Source organism: Rattus rattus, chromosome X (assembly GCF_011064425.1).
Source record: "Rattus rattus isolate New Zealand chromosome X, Rrattus_CSIRO_v1, whole genome shotgun sequence".
NCBI lineage: Eukaryota > Metazoa > Chordata > Mammalia > Rodentia > Muridae > Rattus > Rattus rattus.
In genome coordinates this window covers 5062805-5083353 of record NC_046172.1, presented here as the reverse complement: position 1 = coordinate 5083353, position 20549 = coordinate 5062805, and the positions used below count along the sequence as shown (strand labels likewise).

At 38.8% G+C, this 20549-nt stretch overlaps 1 protein-coding gene across 1 annotated transcript in view; it reads left to right on the top strand.

The window, feature by feature from the left end:
• Maob (monoamine oxidase B) overlaps positions 1–20234 on the top strand; it is a 104701-nt gene extending 84467 nt beyond the window's left edge. The window contains 7 exon segments of the mRNA XM_032890243.1: positions 5410–5506; positions 6967–7020; positions 10156–10213; positions 12354–12451; positions 17144–17255; positions 18204–18266; positions 19310–20234. Coding sequence (XP_032746134.1) covers positions 5410–5506; positions 6967–7020; positions 10156–10213; positions 12354–12451; positions 17144–17255; positions 18204–18266; positions 19310–19462 — 635 coding nt within the window. The 3' untranslated portion in view covers positions 19463–20234.
• Positions 20235–20549: the final 315 nt, after the last annotated feature.

Below are 20549 nucleotides of genomic sequence, written 5' to 3'. Positions count from 1 at the left end.
AGGATCCCATTCTCAGTTCAATGGTTTGCTGCTAGCATTCACCTCCGTATTTGACGTGCTCTGGCTGTGCCTCTCGGGATACATCTATCCTGTCAGCTCCTGTCAGCATGCACTTCTTAGCTTCATCAATCTTATCTAGTTTTCATGACTGTATATATATATATATATATATATATATATATATATATGCCGCATGTAGGGCAGGCTCTGAATGACCATTCCTTCAATCTCTGCTCCAAACTTTGCCTTCATATCCCCTCCTATGCATATTTTCCCCCTTTTAAGAAGGAGTGAAGCATCTGCACTTTAGTCATCCTTCTTCTTGAGCTTTCTATGGTCTGTGGATTGTATTTTGGGTGATTCGAGCTTCTGGGCTAATATTCACTTATTAGTGAGTGCATACCATGTATGTTTTTCTGTGATTGGGTTACCTTACTCAGGATGATGTTTTTTTAGTTCAATCCATTTGCCTATGAATTTCCTGAAGTCATTGTTTTTGATAGCTGAGTAGTACTCCACTGTGTAGATATACCACATTTTCTGTATCCATTCCTCTGTTGAAGGGCATCTGCGTTCTTTCCAGCTTTTGGATATTATAAATAAGGCTGCTATGAACATAGTGGAGCATGTGTCTTTGTTTTATGTTGGAGCATCTTTTGGGTATATGCCCAGGAGAGATATAACTGGGTCCTCGGGTAGTGCAATGTCCAATTTTCTGAGGAACCTCCAGACTGATATTCAGAGTGGTTGTACCAGTTTGCAATCCCACCAACATGGAGGAGTGTTCCTCTTTCTTCACATCCTTGCCAGCATCTGTTGTCATCTGAGTTTTTGATCTTAGCCATTCTGACAGGTGTGAGGTGGAATCTCAGGGTTGGATTTGCATTTCCTTGATAACTAAGGATGTTGATCATTTCTTTAGGTGCTTCTCAGCCATTCGAAATTCCTCAGTTGAGAATTCTTCGTTTAGCACTGTACCACATTTTTAATAAGGTTATTTGGCTGTCTGGTGTCTAACTTCTTGAGTTCTTCGTATATTTTGGATATTAGCCCTCTATCAAATATAGGATTGGTAAAGATCTTTTCCCAATCTCTTGGTTCCTTTGTCCTAATGACAGTGTCCTTTTTGGCTTACAGAAGCTTTTGCAGTTTTATGAGGTCTCGCTTTTATCCTTTTTTTTTTTTTTTTATTAACTTGAATATTTTTATATACATTTGAGTATTATTCCTTTCCGGTTTTCCCGGCAAACATCCCCTCCCCCTCCCCCTTCCTTATGGTGTTCCCCCTCCTCCCCCTCCCCCATTGCCAGCCTCCCTGCAACAGTCTAGTTCACTGGGGTTCAAAATAGTGACCCAGGGCTTCCCTTCCACTGGTGCTCTTACTAGATATTCATTGCTACCTATGAGGTCAGAGTCCAGGGTCAGTCCATGTATAGTCTTTAGGTAGTGGCTTAGTCCCTGGAAGCTCTGGTTGCTTGGCATTGTTGTACATATAGGGGTCTCGAGCCCCTTCAAGCTCTTCCAGTTCTTTCTCTGATTCCTTCAACGGGGGTCCTGTTTCTGTTCAGTGGTTTGCTGCTGGCATTCGCCTGTATTTGCTGTATTCTGGCTGTGTCTCTCAGGAGCGATCTACACTCCTGCGGTCTTCTTTTGCTTCATCCATCTTGTCTAATTGGGTGGCTGTATATATATGGGGCCACATGTGGGGCAGGCTCTGAATGGATGTCCTTCAGTCTCTGTTTTAATCTTTTGCCTCTCTCTTCCCTGCCAAGGGTATTCTTGTTCCTTTTAAAGAAGGAGTGAAGTATTACATTTTGATCATCCGCCTTGAGTTTCATTTGTTCTAGGATATCTAGGGTAATTCAGGCATTTGGGCTAATAGCCACTTATCAATGAGTGCATACCATGTATGTCTTTCTGTGATTGGTTAGCTCACCAGGATGATATTTTCCAGTTCCAACCATTTGCCTACAAATTTCATAAACTCATTGTTTTTGATAGCTGAGTAATATTCCATTGTGTAGATATACCACATTTTCTGTATCCATTCCTCTGTTGAAGGGCATCTGGGTTCTTTCCAGCTTCTGGCTATTATAAATAAGGCTGCGATGAACATAGTGGAGCATGTGTCTTTTTTATATGTTGGGGCATCTTTTGGGTATATGCCCAAGAGAGGGATAGCTGGATCCTCAGGCAGTTTAATGTCCAATTTTCTGAGGAACCTCCAGACTGATTTCCAGAATGGTTGTACCAGTCTGCAATCCCACCAACAATGGAGGAGTGTTCCTCTTTCTCCACATCCTCGCCAGCATTTGCTGTCACCTGAGTTTTGATCTTAGCCATTCTCACTGGTGTGAGGTGAAATCTCAGGGTTTTTTTGATTTGCATTTCCCTGATGACTAAAGATGTTGAACATTTCTTTAGGTGTTTCTCAGCCATTCGGCATTCCTCAGCTGTGAATTCTTTGTTTAGCTCTGAACCCCATTTTTTAATAGGGTTATTTGTCTCCCTGCAGTCTAACTTCTTGAGTTCTTTGTATATTTTGGATATAAGGCTTCTATCTGTTGTAGGATTGGTAAAGATCTTTTCCCAATCTGTTGGTTGCCGTTTTGTCCTAACCACAGTGTCCTTTGCCTTAAAGAAGCTTTGCAGTTTTATGAGATCCCATTTGTCCATTCTTGATCTTAGAGCATAAGCCATTGGTGTTTTGTTCAAGAAATTTTTCCAGTGCCCATGTGTTCCAGATGCTTCCCTAGTTTTTCTTCTATTAGTTTGAGTGTGTCTGGTTTGATGTGGAGGTCCTTGATCCACTTGGACTTAAGCTTGTACAGGGTGATAAGCATGGATCGATCTGCATTCTTCTACATGTTGACCTCCAGTTGAACCAGCACCATTTGCTGAAAATGCTATCTTTTTTTCCATTGATGGTTTGGGCTCCTTTGTCAAAAATCTAGTGACCATAGGTGTGTGGGTTCATTTCTGGGTCTTCAATTCTATTCCATTGGTCTATCTGTCTGTCTCTGTACCAATACCATGCAGTTTTTATCACTATTGCTCTGTAATACTGCTTGAGTTCAGGGATAGTGATTCCCCCTGAAGTCCTTTTATTGTTGAGGATAGTTTTAGCTATCCTGGGTTTTTTGTTATTCCAGATGAATTTGCAAATTGTTCTGTCTAACTCTTTGAAGAATTGGATTGGTATTTTGATGGGGATTGCATTGAATCTGTAGATCGCTTTTGGTAAAATGGCATTTTTACTATATTAATCCTGCCAATCCATGAGCATGGGAGATCTTTCCATCTTCTGAGGTCTTCTTCAATTTCTTTCTTCAGAGTCTTGAAGTTCTTGTTGTACAAATCTTTTACTTGCTTGGTTAAAGTCACACCGAGGTACTTTATATTATTTGGGTCTATTATGAAGGGTGTCATTTCCTAATTTCTTTCTCGGCTTGTTTCTCTTTGTGTAGAGGAAGGCTACTGATTTATTTGAGTTAATTTTATACCCAGCCACTTTGTTGAAGTTGTTTATCAGCTTTAGTAGTTCCTCTGGTGGAACTTTGGGATCACTTAAATATACTATCATATCATCTGCAATAGTGATATTTTGACTTCTTCTTTTTTCCGATCTGTATCCCTTGACCTCCTCTTTTTGTTGTCTGATTGCTCTGGCTAGAACTTCAAGAACTATATTGAATAAGTAGGAGAGAGGGCAGCCTTGTCTAGTCCCTGATTTTAGTGGGATTGCTTCAAGTTTTCTCCATTTAGTTTAATGTTAGCCCCTAGTTTGCTGTATATGGCTTTTACTATGTTTAGGTATGGTCCTTGAATTCCTATTCTTTCCAGGACTTTTATCATGAAGGGGTGTTGAATTTTGTCCATGGCTTTCTCAGCATCTAATGAAATGATCATGTGGTTTTTATCTTTCAGTTTGTTTATATAGTGGATTACATTGATGGGTTTTTTGTTATTTGAAATGAATTTGCAAATTTCTCTTTCTAAGTCTATGAAGAATTGAGTTGGAATTTTGATGGGGATTGCACTGAATCTGTAGATTACTTTTGGTAAAATGGTCATTTTTGCTATGTTAATCCTGCCAATCCATGTGCATGAGAGATCTATCCATCTTATGAGGTTTTCTTCAATTTCTTCAGACATTTGAAGTTCTTGTCATACAGGTCTTTCACTTGCTTAGTTACAGTCAAATGAAAGGATTTTAAATTATTTGTGACTATTGTGAAGGGTGTCATTTCCCCAATTTCTTTCTCAGCCTGTTTACCTTTTGAGTAGAGGAAGGCTACTGATTTGATTGAGTTAATTTTATATCCAGCCACTTTACTGAAACTGTTTATCAGGCTTAGTAGTTCTCTGGTGGCACTTTTGTGGTCACTTAAGTATACTATCATATCATCTGTAAATAGTGATATTTTGACTTCTTCCTATCCAACTTGCATCCCTTTGACCTCCTTTTGTTGTCTGATTTCTCTGGCTAGGGCTTCCAGTACTCTATATTCAATAAGTTGAGAATAAGTGGGCAGCATTGTCTACTCCCTGATTTTAGTGGGATTGATTCAAATTTCTCTCCAATTAGTTTGATGTTGGCTACTGGTTTGCTGTATATTGATTTTACTATGTTTAGTTATGGGACTTGAATTCCTGATCTTTCCAGGACTTTTATCATGAAGGGGTATTGAATTTTGTAAAATGCTTTCTCAGCATCTAATGAAATGATCATGTGGGGTTTTTTTTCCTTTGAGTTTGTTTATATAGTGGTTTATGTTGATGGATTTCCGTATATTAAATGATCCCTGCATCCCTAGGATGAAGTCTACTTGATCATGATGGCTGATGGTTTTGATGTGTTCTTAGATTCGGTTCATGAGAATTTTATTGAGCATTTTAGTGTCAATATTCATAAAGGAAATTGGTCTGAAGTTCTCTTTCTTTGTAGGGTCTTTGTGTGGTTTAGGTATAAGCATAATTGTGGCCTCATAGAAGGTATTGGGTAGTGTTCCTTCTGTTTCTGTTTTGTGGAATAGATTGGACAGATTGGTATTAGGTCTTCTATGAAACCCATCTGGTCCTGGACTTTTTTTGTAGTGGGGAGATATTTAATAACTTCTTCTATTTCTTTAGGAGTTATGGGACTGTTTTGATGGTTTATGTCTAGAAAATTGTCCATTTCCTCCGGATTTTCCAGTTTTGTTAAATATAGGCTTTTTCTTTTTTTCATAGAACCACGGTTACCTAGCCTGTCCTTGACAACCATTCAGTTTGCTTTCATCCACCTAAATTAGATTGGTTTATGTTTGGCCTCCAAATTTCTCAAATTGAAAACTGTTTTTCCTTGCAATTGCTGTGGGCAAAATGATTAGGCAATGAACATGTTCATGTACTTCCCTGTTTTCTAAGATTTCTGTGGAACCATGGTTATTGAAGGAGAGGAAGCTCCAATTGCGTACACATTGGATGATACCAAGCCAGATGGCAGCTGTGCTGCTATAATGGGGTAAGGCACAATTATAGTTTATAGCTGTATTTGCTACTGGCAAGATAATACGATACTATTGATTACGGAATACAAAGCTTTTACAAAACAATTTTTTCTTGATAGTACTATTCTGTAAATCCAACGATAGGAGTATTCTTTATTTATTTATATTTTTTTTTTGGAGCTGAGAACCGAACCCAGGGCCTTGTGCTTACTAGGCAAGCACTCTACCACTGAGCTAAATCCCCAACCTTATTCGGAGTATTCTTATTGTTTCTTTTAAATAATAAATATGTATATGTCAAATACAAATATCATTTAATTTTGTTATATTCATTTTTTAGTTCATATCAGTGTATCAGTAGATATGTTTTAGATATATCCTTACGTGATAGACTGATACAAAGAGGAGTATTTTACTAAGATTTCTTATGGAAAGTGTGTGGGCCTCCATGTTGTTTACTATGTTTTCTGTTGTTTTAGATAAGTTCTTAAAACTGGATAACATAAAGAGATGATGTTCATTGTACCTCACAGTTCTGAAAATCTAAGAGCATAAAATCAATATTTACAAGGCTTCTGATGAGGGTCTTGTGCTGCTTGAAAACACAGCAGAGAGGAAGCAAGGACACAGGCAGAGAAGCCAAACTTGTTATTTAAAATAACCCACTCTCCCAAAGAGCCATCCACTGTCATGGAAACCGTATTAATCCTTTCAATTCCCCATGATTCAAAATACTCTGAAAGGCCCTACTACTTCTTAACCCTATTATACTGTGAATGGAACTTCAATATGAGTTTTGTTGAGCAGAACTGTATCTAAATCACAGTAAACATTATGCGAGTGGGTTATTGAGATTTCTTTTCTGAATCCCACTACAAAAAAGTGGAGGCCAGCCCTAGGCACAACTTGCCCCAAGACAGTTGAAGAGTGTTTAGGGACCACGATTTGAGGCAAAGATGTATTTGCCTTGAGGAGGAAGACTTGAGATGACCTACAGAAAGCCAAGGCGAGAACAGCAAGGGCAGAGCAAATGGCGAAGCAGGAAGCAACTGCAGGGCTAGAAATGAGACGGCATCTCAAAGGTTGTGTGTTACAGGGTCATCATGTGGAGACAGAACCTAAAGGCAAAAAGAAGAATTGATGACCAGACACAGCCTTTAACTGAGCATTTGAGACTTAGTCTCTAGGTCCACTAAGCCTGCTGGAGGGCAGGTAGAGCTTTCATCATACCAACCTAGAAGAAATCATGGCCAGTAATTTACTTTTACTCCCCTGATCCCCCAAAGCCAGAAAGTGCTCCTCAGTGTCAAGAATGGGTCATTGAAACAGAGAATGAAATGGATCATTGAAACTGTGAACACTAAGTCAGTATATAAGTGTTCCCTTGCATTGTACACAGGGCATGTGTAACCATAGAAATGCAGTGAAGGAGAAAGTATTAAACGCCTCTCTGTTTCTTGGTTGTATATTTTAGATTTATCCTTGCTCACAAAGCTAGAAAACTGGTACGCCTTACTAAAGAAGAAAGGTAACAAAATCTTCTTTCCTTCTTTCTTCTTTCCCTTTTCTTTTTTTCTCTCCCTCCTTCTCTCCCTTCCCCATCCCTGTTTCTTCCTTTTATCACTCCCTGCTCTTTTAGTTGATAAGCAGATAGTTTTCTAGAACAAAATACACTCTCAAAAGGGAATGTAGGCTACTCAAGTCATCTCTTTCTTTCCTCTGCCTTTTCTCTCTCAGCCCATTCTTTTCTTCTTTTTACATTATTTGCTTGTCATTCAATATTTATTGACTTTTTCAGCATACAGAGTACTTTGTAATATGTATATTGCTAGGGTGATGTATCTGTTATGTTAATGATAAAGGTCTTATATGTCACAATGCTTATTACTTAAGAACAAAATATTCAAATTAATACTTACCGAATTATACACAAGGCATTATGCTAAGAACTATGAACATTATGAAAATTTATGTAAGGCAAGAGTTTACCTGTGGAGGAGATTATTAAGTAGACAAATGGCTAGGTTAGGCAGCATTACATAAATGATGCATAGCAATTCCAGATCATAGGTACAGAGATGAATTTCTCTGGAGGCTATCTCTCTTAGCAATTTGTATCCACCACTGCCAAATATGTATGCCTGTACCACAACTGATAACATATTTAATGACTCAAAGCCCAAATGACTTTACAGTGAATTATTTCAGTCTGCATAGCATGTTCCTCATAACCCATGCCACCTCGCTGCATGGCCAGAGCTGTGGAGGTCTGACTGGGCCATAGATTTCAAACTGTCCCCACTGGAATATAAGATCCACGAAGGTTAGAAAGTGTGACTCACTCATTGCTGAATCTTCAATGTTCTGAACACATCTTTTTCCAAGTTGTCTTTTTAATCTTGTTCATAGATTAGTACATCATATACCTTAACAACTACGTCTTTCATGTGGTCAGGATTATTTATTCTAATAGTTTAATAAACAATCTGTCATACACAGAAATAATCCTATTTGAATATATTATTTTTGATTTATCTTTTGTTTAGATTTTATTTTTAATCACATGTGACATGTGTGCATATGCAAATGTGTATGACATGTGTGTATGTGTGTGTACTGCACATGTGCACATGTGTGTGAGATAGAGAAAAAGAAAGAGAGACAGAGAGAGTGCATGCACTTTTGGAGGCCAGAAATGTTGCAGACCCTTAGAGCTAAAGTTACAGCAGCTATGAACTGTCCAATGATGATGCTAGGAACCAAAAGTGGGTCCTCCAAAGAACTGAGAGACACACTCTTAACTGCTGATCCATTTCTCCAGTCCTCCAAGATATGTATTTTTAATTATCCATTCTTCTACTGCTTTTGGGTGATTATAATGAGAGTGGAATAGGATGAGTTGCTGCCTCTTCAGGCTGTTTTCTGACTCATTGTGTAGCCAAGACTTGCCTTTAACTCACAATCTTCCTGCCTCCATCTCCAAAGTACTGAAATTACAGGCATGCATCACCTTGTCCATCTCTGGATTCATCTACTATCTGAAAATCTTTTCTTTTCCTGAAGTATATTTTGATGTAAGAGGTAGTGCCATGGAGAGCGGAGGTACTCATGAAGACATACTTCTAACCAAAGACCTATTGATGGCTTCTAGAGGAGGGTTTATCAGTCTTCTTTAAGGATGTAGACTCTGGTAAATTGACTATGGTCTGGGGTATGACTCCATACCCATGAATATATAGATAGTCAAAAATTGATTTGGTGAATTCTGTTTGAAAAAGAGGGGATAGGTAGTGAATATGGAAAGAGTTAAGGAGAGGGTTTGGGGAATGAAAATGATCAAAATATATTGAATACATGGATGAAATTCTCATATAATTAGTAGAAATATATTTTTCACAAAGAAGTGAGGGTTCAGCTTTATTTCTTTCCTGGGCAGCCATATTTTTTAATTATCAGTCTCTTCTTCAAGAACTTAAAATGCCCACCTTCCTGAATTCTAACCCTCATTACATACTTCATTCTATTTCTGGAACTAACTGTATATCTTCTCTCTGCCACCATTCCTCTGTTCATGCCATGCTATTACAGAGAAAGAGAGAGGCAGAAGACAGTGGACACTTGTATTATTTTGCTTATAGAAAGAGTTCCTAGGTGGAAAACAGTATTACACTTTAGAAGGATATTTATTTTTATGCATATGGGTGTCTTGCCTGAATGTACCACATGTGTGCCATGCTTGATGCCCTGCTGATGCCAGAAGTGTGTATTGGATGCCCTGCTGTGAACTGCCACGTGGATGCTGAGAATCGAAGTTGGGTCCTCTGTTAAAGTGCCAGTTCTCTTAACCCCTGAAAAACACTCCTGTCTACAAAAACACTACTTTTAAAATGAGTTGCTCAAGCTATAAATCATGTTTAAGATCCCCTTGTGTATTCCTAATCTATAAAGGCCAATATTGAAACAGCTATGCTCATTTATAGAAATATAAATATACCAGTGGCTAGATTTATGTTAGTTGACAAATTAGTTGATTTGTCTCAAGTGACTAATTATAGCAGTTGGCTTACTTCCAATTCTCCCACTAGACTTAAGAGCAACTATTTACTGAGCACTTATTTATTGCAAACCATCATTGAGCTATGAACTTTATATTGGCAGTTTTTAAATTTGAGAAACCCTTGGAAAGCTTGGGAAATGCAATTACTGTTACCTTCTTTTCTGCGTCAAGAGTCAGAAGCAGAGCCTGAGACTGTCTTTTCTAAGTTGATATGCCCAGTGATTCATTTTACTTTCTTTCTTAAAGATTTAGCAACAGTCTCGCTACATTCTTGTTTGTGAGCTCATGGTTTTCAGGTATTAGAGATAGAACAAGTTCTTGATTTTCAGAAATTAGAATGAAGCTGGTTATGGTCACTCTTGGTTGTAATCATGTCTCATGAGAGGCCAAGGCAGGAAGATTGAGAATGCCAGGCAAGCCTAGGTTACATAGAAGTACAGCATCTCAAGCAAAAGAAAACTAATTTGTTAACCTGAAAGATCAAAGTGGAAGCAATGGTACCCAGAGACTTTTTCTTAAGGGAATAGGTGCCTCCCCCATTTTCTTCCCCTTACTTCTTTAAGCTTCACTTCTATCTTTAAAACATCTTCTTTCCCTGTTGTACAGACTGAGGAAGCTCTGTGAGCTATACGCCAAAGTTCTGAACTCTCAAGAAGCTCTGCAGGTAAGGCTGTTTCCCAGCCTTCGCCCAGTGGGCAGAGGCCTGCTTTGTCCCGAAAGGTTGCTCAGGGATGGGTTTGTGCCAGGAGGACCCTATATCTCATCTTCCCCCAATATACTCCCCAAAGGGTCTGTATATGTATGGTTGGTGCATAAATGGTTCTAGAAAGTGTTTCACTCTGCTGCAGGTAGTACTTCTTTTGTCTCTAAATTCAGAACTGTCCTTGGATAAAGCTCACAGGTGCCAGTTGGTAATTAACATTCTCAAGCACTATATGAAGGGGTTGAATAGAAAACATCACTTAAGGAGGAAAATGGTTGTTTTTAAATTTCCCCCGAAAGGATAAGTTTTCATTTGCCAAAGTCTCTTCTAAGGATATTGATAATTCATTTCTGATGATGAAATGGTATGGCTTCTGTCCTCATGTGCTTTTTGTACAAAGAAAGTCACTTGCTTCACTGGCACATTTGTGTTTGCTATGCAAGTGGCATAAATTCCTTGGAGGAATGTCAGTCCTCAGATGTCAGAACACAGTATGGTGATAGTGATAAATAAAAGTCCCAGGGCCATTCCCTACTGAGTCAGGGCCTCACATTTTGTAAATAGAATGCCGGTGCAAAGTCAGCTATATGATTATAATTTTTAACAAAACATTTTTAAAGTCTAGTTTTAAATTTTTTGCTATATCAATGTTTTTTTTCTTTTCAAAGGGATGGTTAGTGATAAACTTTCTGTTTAGGATATTCATTGTTGGTTCCTCTCACCCCTGGATAGAACTGAACATAGAGTGCTGATATGCTAGTCATGCGTTCTATCATGGAGCTGTGAGTCTGGCCTCTTTCTATAAGGAGTTCAAATTTTGTAAAACTCTCAGCTAAAATACAGCCTGTTGATCGCCAAAACATATTTCCAGACCAATGGTCGTTTTACAAGTTCCACCATCCCTCCATACTGAGAGCGTCTTATGAAAACCATTCCACCTTCAGCAAACCTCAACCTTATCAAAACATGAAACTTACTGTCATTTATCTTTTTCATAGATACATACTTTTTTTCATGGACTGAATCTTCTCATAAACTATAACATTTTAAAACTTTCCTCAAAACCAATAGACATTAACAGTTTCTGATAGATAAAAAGAAAGTGAAAATGGAAACATAATTACTGTTTATGTCCAGAAATAGTGGTACATGTTCATAATCTCAGTAGTTGCAAGGTGGAAACATCAGAGGAGGATAAAGACTCTCAGGCCATTATGCTACTTGACAAGACTTTGTTTCAACCCCCAGAGCTCCCAGGGACTGCGCCACCATCCCAAGAATTCACAGGGATTGAACTATGGCTCCATCCACATATATAGCAGAGGATGGCCTTTTGTGGCATCAATGTGGGGAGAGGCCCTTCCTGTCAAAGCTCAATGCCCCAGTGTAGGGAAAGTCAGGGCAGGGAGGTGGGAGGGAGTGGGTGGGTGGGTGAGAGAGCACCCTCATAGAAGCAGGAGGGGGATGGGAGGATAGTGGGTTTCTGGAAGGGAAACCAGGAAAGAGGAAAACATTTAAAATACAAATTTAAAAAATCCAATAAAAGAAAAAAAGAAGCAAAAAAAAATAATAAAAGGAAAAAGAAAAGATTTTGTCTCAAAAAACTATTAAGACATGCATGTGCCAAATGAAAAAACTTTCTAAGGTCTGAACTTATCCAAGTTTATTAGTGAAAGCATTTACCTACCCAAGACCTGTCTTCAGCAGCAAAAGACTAATGTGGCCCTATTTCAGTACAGTCAGCACTGTGTATGTAGAGATTCTGCAAAATATTTGGGGAAAAAAATCACACATGCACTGAAGAGTCAGTGTGACAAATATTTGCATGGCATTTATATTGCATTATGTAACATAAATCATAGAGGTAATTTAAAGCATACAAGAGAATATCCACCGGCTACAGGCAAACACTATACCACTTTCTACAAGGGCTTCAGTAGCTATAGGAATCAGGGAAGCCTGGCAGCACTGCCATGCAAATTCTGACAGGCAGCTGCAATTGGTTCTCTGTAATGAAATGTACTTGCATGTGCTCCATATACAATAGACAAAATGCCTTCTTCTGTCTCTTTCTCAATTCTTTCTCCCTCTGCCTTAACAGCCAGTCCATTATGAAGAGAAGAACTGGTGTGAGGAGCAGTACTCCGGGGGCTGCTACACAACCTACTTCCCTCCTGGCATCTTGACCCAGTATGGAAGGTACTACCTAATCTCTGCATTAACTCATCCAGGGCTGGCACACTCAAACAAGGCGTGTTTGATAAATAAGTGTGCTGAGCTGTGACTGAAAGCCCCTGCAATTGAAACCAACCTCCAAATAGGTTGTCATGTTTCTCCCTGTTTTTTTTTTTCCTTTCCTGACAATACCAGAAAGTATCTCCAGAATTTCCTTTGAAGCTCATGAGTCTTACAAAGGAAGTCATGGTGCTGCACCATTGTGTTGTTTCCACTCTTCATTCCTCTAGAGAAGCAAACTCAGTCAACATAACTGAAGAAAGTTGACATATAAGGAGCACTTTAGATAGTCAGAGATTTGTTCAGACTGCCAATAGACTGTCCTAATACTGAGTCTAGAACTCAGGAAACTTCCTCAAGAGCACCTCTGAGTCAGTGTGGGCATGGCTCTCTAAACTCAAAATCAATTCTAAACTAGGCAAGAGAGAGATCGGGTCCCTTCTTTAATCCTACCAATCATGTTATTCATTGTGGTTGGATTTTACTCTGCTTAGTACATGGATGAGAAATACAAGAAAACGTGATCATAGCCTGAGTTATTCTTTAGCAACTTTTTTCTTTTTCTTACACATGTTATGACTCACTCCTTCAGACTTTATGGGATTTTTAGCACTCAAAGATAGCATTATGCATCCAAGTATGAGTCACTGGTGCTGAGTTCAATGTGTCTGATGACAATAACAAGGCATGACTTAATGACCATTAGCAGGGCTGTGCTAGCAACACTAAACTAAAATGGGAAAGATAACAAAAGGGTGTTGAGAGTGCAGCACAGATTGTTACTGGGATGAAGGTTTTCCATTAAAACCAGTGGAAGAAGGGTTCAAACCTGCCTATCAAAAGATGATTAAAGACTCTGTGTGCTATGTCCTTATCTACCTACAGATATGCGATATGCTTCTGAGTGAATAATAGGTTACTTGTCAGATAGTGACCTAATGAGCTGCGTGTGGATGAAGTCACTAGTAATTGTTTCACTGAGTGAATTTTGGATAAGTGCCAACCATTTGATGACCACTTCTAAAAAATGTCAATATCAAGGTTATAGCTCCTTGCTGAGGAGTTGATAATGTTGGAGGCAATGGTGGGAAGCAGAGGAAGGATAAAACATAAGAAATTAAGTACTAAGGTGTGAGGGCTAGTGCTTTAGTTAAGGGGCATTACAATATTTTGAGGATGCATGGAAAGGATGCTTCCCCTTACCTAGTGAAATGCGCATTGGCTTCATATCAGGCACTGGGAAACAGAGAAGCTTCACTGGGAATGCATTCTAGGTAGGATGTTATGGAAACAGCCATGGCTTAGAATCCTGCAAGTTCTTATAAGGTCTTGGGCAAAGCTAAGTGTGACAGGAATGGCAAGGATGAACGAATGAAAAGAAGATAGAGAGAGGTGGCTCAACAGTTATGAGCACTTTTTCAGAGGACCTGAGTTTAGTTGCCAGTACCTGCATCAGGCATCTCACAACACCTGTAACTCCAGCTCCACGGGATCTCCTGACTTCTGTGGGCACCTGTACTCACATACACTTAATTAAAAAATTTTAATTGAAAAAAATGTCAAGGATTGAACAAAAAGATCTGTAAGACCCTTCGTGCCATATGACATATTAAACTTTGTATTTTAACTGGTATATCAGTTTAGGTTTGAGTTTTGTTTTAAATTCAAAAATCAGGGTCATTTGATATCTGACCAGTGAGTACTGAGCTCCTTGTTCAGTTCCATAGAACAACAGGAAAATGATTGGGGCAAGGAACACAAAGAACCCTTAATTTATCAGTGTGTGAACTAAATGTGAGATGCAAGAACAATCCAACCACAAAAGGTGATATGATAACGACTTTCACCTTTGTCCTTCGTCATGGATGGGTGTCAGGTTTCATGTCATAATGTAGGAAACTAAGGTACAGAATGACTTAATGACAGAACTTCCAGGCCAAGCATCCTATATCACAGGATTTCCCTGACTCCACATGGCCAGGACATGTGGGAACTGCAATGAGTTTTGTCATGAGGGCCCTTGATGTATACAAGTGTAGACTACTTCTAGAGAGAAGACTGAGGACAAAGCAAACAGACCAACTTTAGTAAAGAACAGAATACATGTTTCTTAAGAAATGTCTGCTGTGGTTAGCATAGATTAAATTGACCACAATTAGGCAGTAAACCACAGAATTTATGAGGCAGTATGTTGTGGTCTCCTGTGTAAGTCTCTCCCCTCCATCCTTACTGCATACACTAACTGCTCACTTACCTTCTCATCTCCACTGAACAGAAACTCCCTCACTTTAATCCTTGCTTGTTACATTTTTATATACAATTGTTAGCATGGTTAGTTCCCTATGTCTTAGTCTTCCAATCTTTAACTAGGTTTTGGCCACTGTACCCTCCCCAACCAGCAACTGGCAGTTCCTTCTGTTGTAAAAAGTGAGCATATGCTGAAATCCTTCGTCGTTTAACAAGCATGAAGAGGGTAAATTCACCTTCTGTTTCTGGAAACACTTTTTGAATGCTCTCTGACTCCCAATAATTACGGCTGATTCCATGTATTATAATAAATTCACAAATACTCTATATTACCTTGCCTTTTCTATGGCTATGATAAATTCAGGTAAAAGAAAACATAATGATTCAAGTAAAACCATTAAGTTTTCTTATAATAAGCCCAGCAATATACAAAATTATAAGGGTTTCCTTTTTCCAGAGGGACCAAATACTTGACAAAAATGATTTGTTTTCCCCCTTCAGGATTTAGAGATTATCAATCTATAATAGTGTGGATAGTGTATTAGAACAGATGATCACATCATTAAAGGCAGGATGCAGAGCAGAACAGTAATAAGAAGGGGCCAGGGTGATATATAACCCCCAAAGACATACTCTTGGTGACATATTTTCTCTAACAGACCCACTTCCCACCTTGTAATAGTCTGTTCTCATTGTCAATCCATCAATAGAGAACTCATGATTCCCTGGAAATGTATATAGACATGCTGGGATTGTTCTGAATGCTGGATATTCCTTATCTAATCATGGCAGCCTGAGATGGGATGAAAATGGCTCTGGATAGTACTTCTTTTATAATGTCTTTATAAGCATGATGGTGAACTGCCTTTATAGGCTAAGTACCTGAGAACCTTGTTTCATTTGCTTAGCATGGGATCATTCTGGAAAATGGTGATGGTAATATATCAGGTAACACAGAAGATAAAAATAGAGATGTTGACATCTGCTGGACACATTTCAAATGCTGGCTCTGCTGTTTTCTCGCACCATGACTCTTGCTGAGTCACTGCACATTTCTCTGAGCCTGTTATATATGAGATGTTAGCTAGTAGCACTGTTGTGGAGTTCTTGAAAAGATTAGAAAGAAAATGAAATGTAATGCAGAGATGACATGTAGCAAGATGAGCAAGACTAAGTTAGAGTTCTTAGATCACTTGGCTTCAAATACTACTTCTGTTACTTGTGTGTAGACTAGAGAAAACCACTTCATCTTTGTGGTTGGTTAGGTCCTAGGAGGCAGACGCTGAAGCAATCAGTAGACAGAATAGATATCAGACTGATTATTAGCATCATGGGAGGGAGAAGAAGGAAGGAAGAATGGCAAAGCCAGGCAACAACCCAGTTCTAATAAAAGTGCCAACTGACCCCATGACACACTTTGAAAGTAGAATTGTCTTTCCAAGTGGTCTCATGTTGGAGCTTGGAGCTTGCATCATTAAAAGCTTATTTATACTAGTCAGTCACTAAATGTAGTTGGTGTTAGAAGCAGGCATGAGGTAGTTTTCTCCAGTGGAACTAGTCACCATCAGAGAATGCCAGCATCAGAGTATCATCTTCTGGAAGAACTCCTACCAACAAACAAGGCCTTCATTCTTGGTGGTGCATGTCAGTGTCTACCACAATCAACCTCTACATTCACCTCTAGGAAGTGTAGATAATAGGATTGGGGTTAGAGTAAGGAGTAATGAACTTTAAAGAGCTGGTACCCAACAAATTTTAACTTAGAGATTGATGCAATAGTTCTGAACCCCGGTGAATTTTGGTCAATGAAGTCCTAAGACTCATTTATTTCTTTAGTGCCAATGTGAGTAATCTTCAAATCATTAGACCATCCATTTAAAAGACAGATAAGGGTTAGGGATGTGGTCCAGTAGTGGAGCACAGGCATAGCATACATAAAGCCTTGAGTTCCATCCTATATCATACAAAGCCAAAAGAAATAATTACAGAAACATACAAGGAGGGCAAAGCATCACAAGAAGAAACTGTCAGGTTCAATGGTAAGATAACTAAGAAGGAAACCAGAAGCATGTATCACCTTCCTCATATAAAGGGATCCAGATATGACTGGGATTATTCATTCCCTTTTTATAGAGATGAGTCAAATATGTATTTTGCCCCTATTAATTCCAGCTCCTTTTTGTGTTAGCTCTTGGTAGAGGGGTGCGTGCATGTACTTCAGCTTTTCTTCCATTATTCCCATAACAGAGATAACACAAAAGCTGGAGAAACCTGAGGAGCATTATCCTACATTGTCAGTGTCCTCCTAGATGTTTTGAACCTGAAGAAGCCAACTGGCCTTGGTTTTCATGTGAGAACTCATCTTTGGTTTTGTGCAATGCCATTTACTCTTCTGCTTTTTGTTCTCAGGGTTCTACGCCAGCCAGTGGGAAAGATTTTCTTTGCAGGCACCGAGACAGCTTCACATTGGAGTGGCTACATGGAGGGGGCTGTGGAGGCTGGAGAGAGAGCTGCCAGAGAGGTAGGGCTCAGGATCACAGGCATAGGTGGAGGAGGACACACAACTCTTGATAAACAGCTCAAAGATGAGATCTTGGCAGCAACTCCCCACCACTATACATACCATATTCCTAATATAAAGACCCAGAAAACACCATTATAATAGCAGTTTTAGGTAAAGGGAACACCTTAAACAAAACAATGAAAATATCTAAATTTTACCTGAAGTGTGTGTGTGGGGGGGAGTCAGAACTCAAGTGTACTTAAAAGATGATGAGGCTGGAAAGATGGTTCAGCAGTTAAAAGCATTTCTCACTCCTTGATAGGACCTGAGTCCTGTAGGAGGCTCACAACTGCCTGTCACTTTACTTTCAGGGAACACAATACCATCTTCCACACTTACAAATACAACTGATCTTTAAAAAAGAAAACCAGGATCTGGAAAGTGGCTCAACAGACTTGCTGCTCTTGCTGAGCTTTGGTTCCTAGCACTCAGTTTTGGGTGTCTGGTACCCTCTTTTGGTTTCCAAAGCTTCATTCAAGTATCTAGTGCACTTACATACAAACTCAGGCAAGCACACATACACATACTTTTTAAAAATTTTTATTAAAAAATAAAAAATGATGACATAGGTTTGATATTATAGTCAAAAATAGTTCTATTACATTCAACATTCACTTTTATTGTCTTTTTGTTATTGTTGGCAAGTCTTCTAATATCATTCCTATTAAGTTATGCTCAGATGTACTAAGGTCTATGATGAAATTAATAGTTGAGATCTTTTGTCCCATAAATAAAAGATATTGGGGGGAGACTTTTTAAAAGTCAAAGTTGAATACTCTGCCCTTTACTTGACACTGTTGATGGATATCCCAAGGAATATTTACTAAGTTCTATTTTTTTTAAAGAATTAAAGAAAAGTAGTATCTGTTTTGCTATTTGTAATAGCAAAGTAATCTTTCATTTCAGATTCTTCATGCCATTGGGAAGATTCCAGAGGATGAAATTTGGCAGCCAGAACCAGAATCTGTGGTAAGCTATATTTCACAGATTTACATGCCCTTACACTAAGAATGATTGCTCCCAAGAACACACTTGTATATATCCACATACATTTTCCTAATGATTCAGTGCATAGGTGTCTATGTAAATCACATGACTTAGGACTCACAGATTCAGGTGAACTTTGATACATTTTTATTGCTACATCTCTTGCAGATTTATAGGAAAATAGGATGTTTGATGGTAAGGAAATATTTCCCAGAGAGCTCTAGATATATTTTTAAAGAATAAGTGGGAGATGAGGCATAGCTCAATGGCAGAATGCTTGCTTAGCATGTGGAATATACTGAGTTTGATATCTAACACCACAAGAAGCAAGGAAAAGAAAGAGAGGAGAATAAAAACACCCCCAAAATAAAAACTCAATCAATGTCTACTGAATGATCTTCCATAATGATTCTCAACAAGAGGCAGGAGAAGAGGTTTTATTATCTTCAATCCAGGGTAAAGGGATGGAACAAAATGGAGCACATTTAAACTCATTTCCACCACATTTTTTTGCAGTAAAACTAGACAATTTTTCTGCCTCATCAGAAGTATGTATAAAAGATAGAATAATAGAGACTGGGAATCTAAAAGGTCAGTTACTCCTCCATCCTTTAAAACTTGAAGCCATAGAGGGTAGCCCTGACACTCCGAAATGACTGCCCTAGTGCATTTGCTAGAAATAGGATGGTGGGCTGTGGGGGGATGGGTAATCCCTTTGAACAAATCTCTATGACGGACATGGGTCATTATGGTCCGAGAATGGCAGTGCCTTTAGATGGTAAGACAGATAGTAACCCCCCAAATACAATTCTGACAGAGGATATGCTGGGAAAAAATATGGAATGTCAAACCATCTCAGCCTAGATGTTGCAGAAAAGACTAGCAATTTGACATAAAGGGCCACATGATGGAGAGGGTGTGATCACAGAGGTTGGGATAAGTGGGTTACTCCATAAAAATCTGGAAGAAATGGTTTGGAATAACATGCATAACCCTCTTCTAACACAAATGTTCTTTGAACTCAGGATGTCCCGGCAAGACCCATTACCAACACCTTCCTGGAGAGACACTTGCCTTCTGTACCAGGTCTACTAAAGCTGCTTGGATTGACCACCATCTTGTCAGCAACAGCTCTTGGTTTTCTGGCCCACAAAAAGGGTCTGTTTGTACGTTTCTAAAGATGGGCTTTAGGACCATATCCACAGGTTTCTCATTCAGTGTGTCACGAAAGCTTTTGGAAGGAGTTGGGATAAAAATTTGACAAAGATGCAAAGATTATGGAGTGAGAAAGCACAGTAACTTGTTCTCCATTTTGGCTATCTGTTAGCATCGCTGTGGTCCACTCATTTTCAACTTTCCTGCACTCTGAATATTGAGAACAGATACACAGGCTCTCTCACAACCTACCTGCCCTATGCACACAGTTGTTTTTCAAAACCCTATGCCTTTGTGCTTGTCTTTCTTCTGGTGTGTTAGGTCCTCACCTATATCAAGTTCTTCACCATTGTACCTAGAATCCTGTCTTGTTAGAACCGGAAGGCATTAGACACTGTAGCTCATTGTCTACTTTAGAGTTAAATAAACCAAATGCAACAGAGGTGAAATCTAACCACACAAGGCCTACACAAAGCTACTGGTATTTGGGTGACTGGAACACAAGCTGATGCTTTTCTCACCTCCCAAGGTTCATTCCCCTGTGATCCTCCTCCACCTTATGTCATAGTCATTCACAGATCATTGTTCTTGTGGATTTACTCTGTATTAACTGGTATTGTGTTACTCAGTAGATTCTTCTAGGCTCGCTGTTTTGTGTAGTGTTGCCAGCTGATTCTAATTTTTCTTGAGAGTGGGAGTCTTGTCTTTGTCATTTCTTTTTTGCATCTTCCAGTATGCTTCCACTCATAGATTAAGATATGCTTAAAAAATTAAAAATAAAGCTGTTTGACCATATGTTTGTTGTCTTTTCTTTATGGACGATTACTTTCAAGGCTTTGACTAACCAAACCAAGAGTCATTATATGACTGTGATGTGAAAGCAATTAATGAGAACTTTCTCAAAGCCTAGATATTATGTGCATTTTGATGCTGGGATCACATGTATGAGCACTTGATAAGTGACTTAAAATTATTAGGTAAGGATGCTGTAAGACATCCTTGCTTTTTTCTCGAGCCAAAATCTGTCAAAATAATAGACACTAACATGTAAGACCTATAACCTATTAAAGCAATTATAATACTTAAATTGACCTTTGATATTTCTTATCA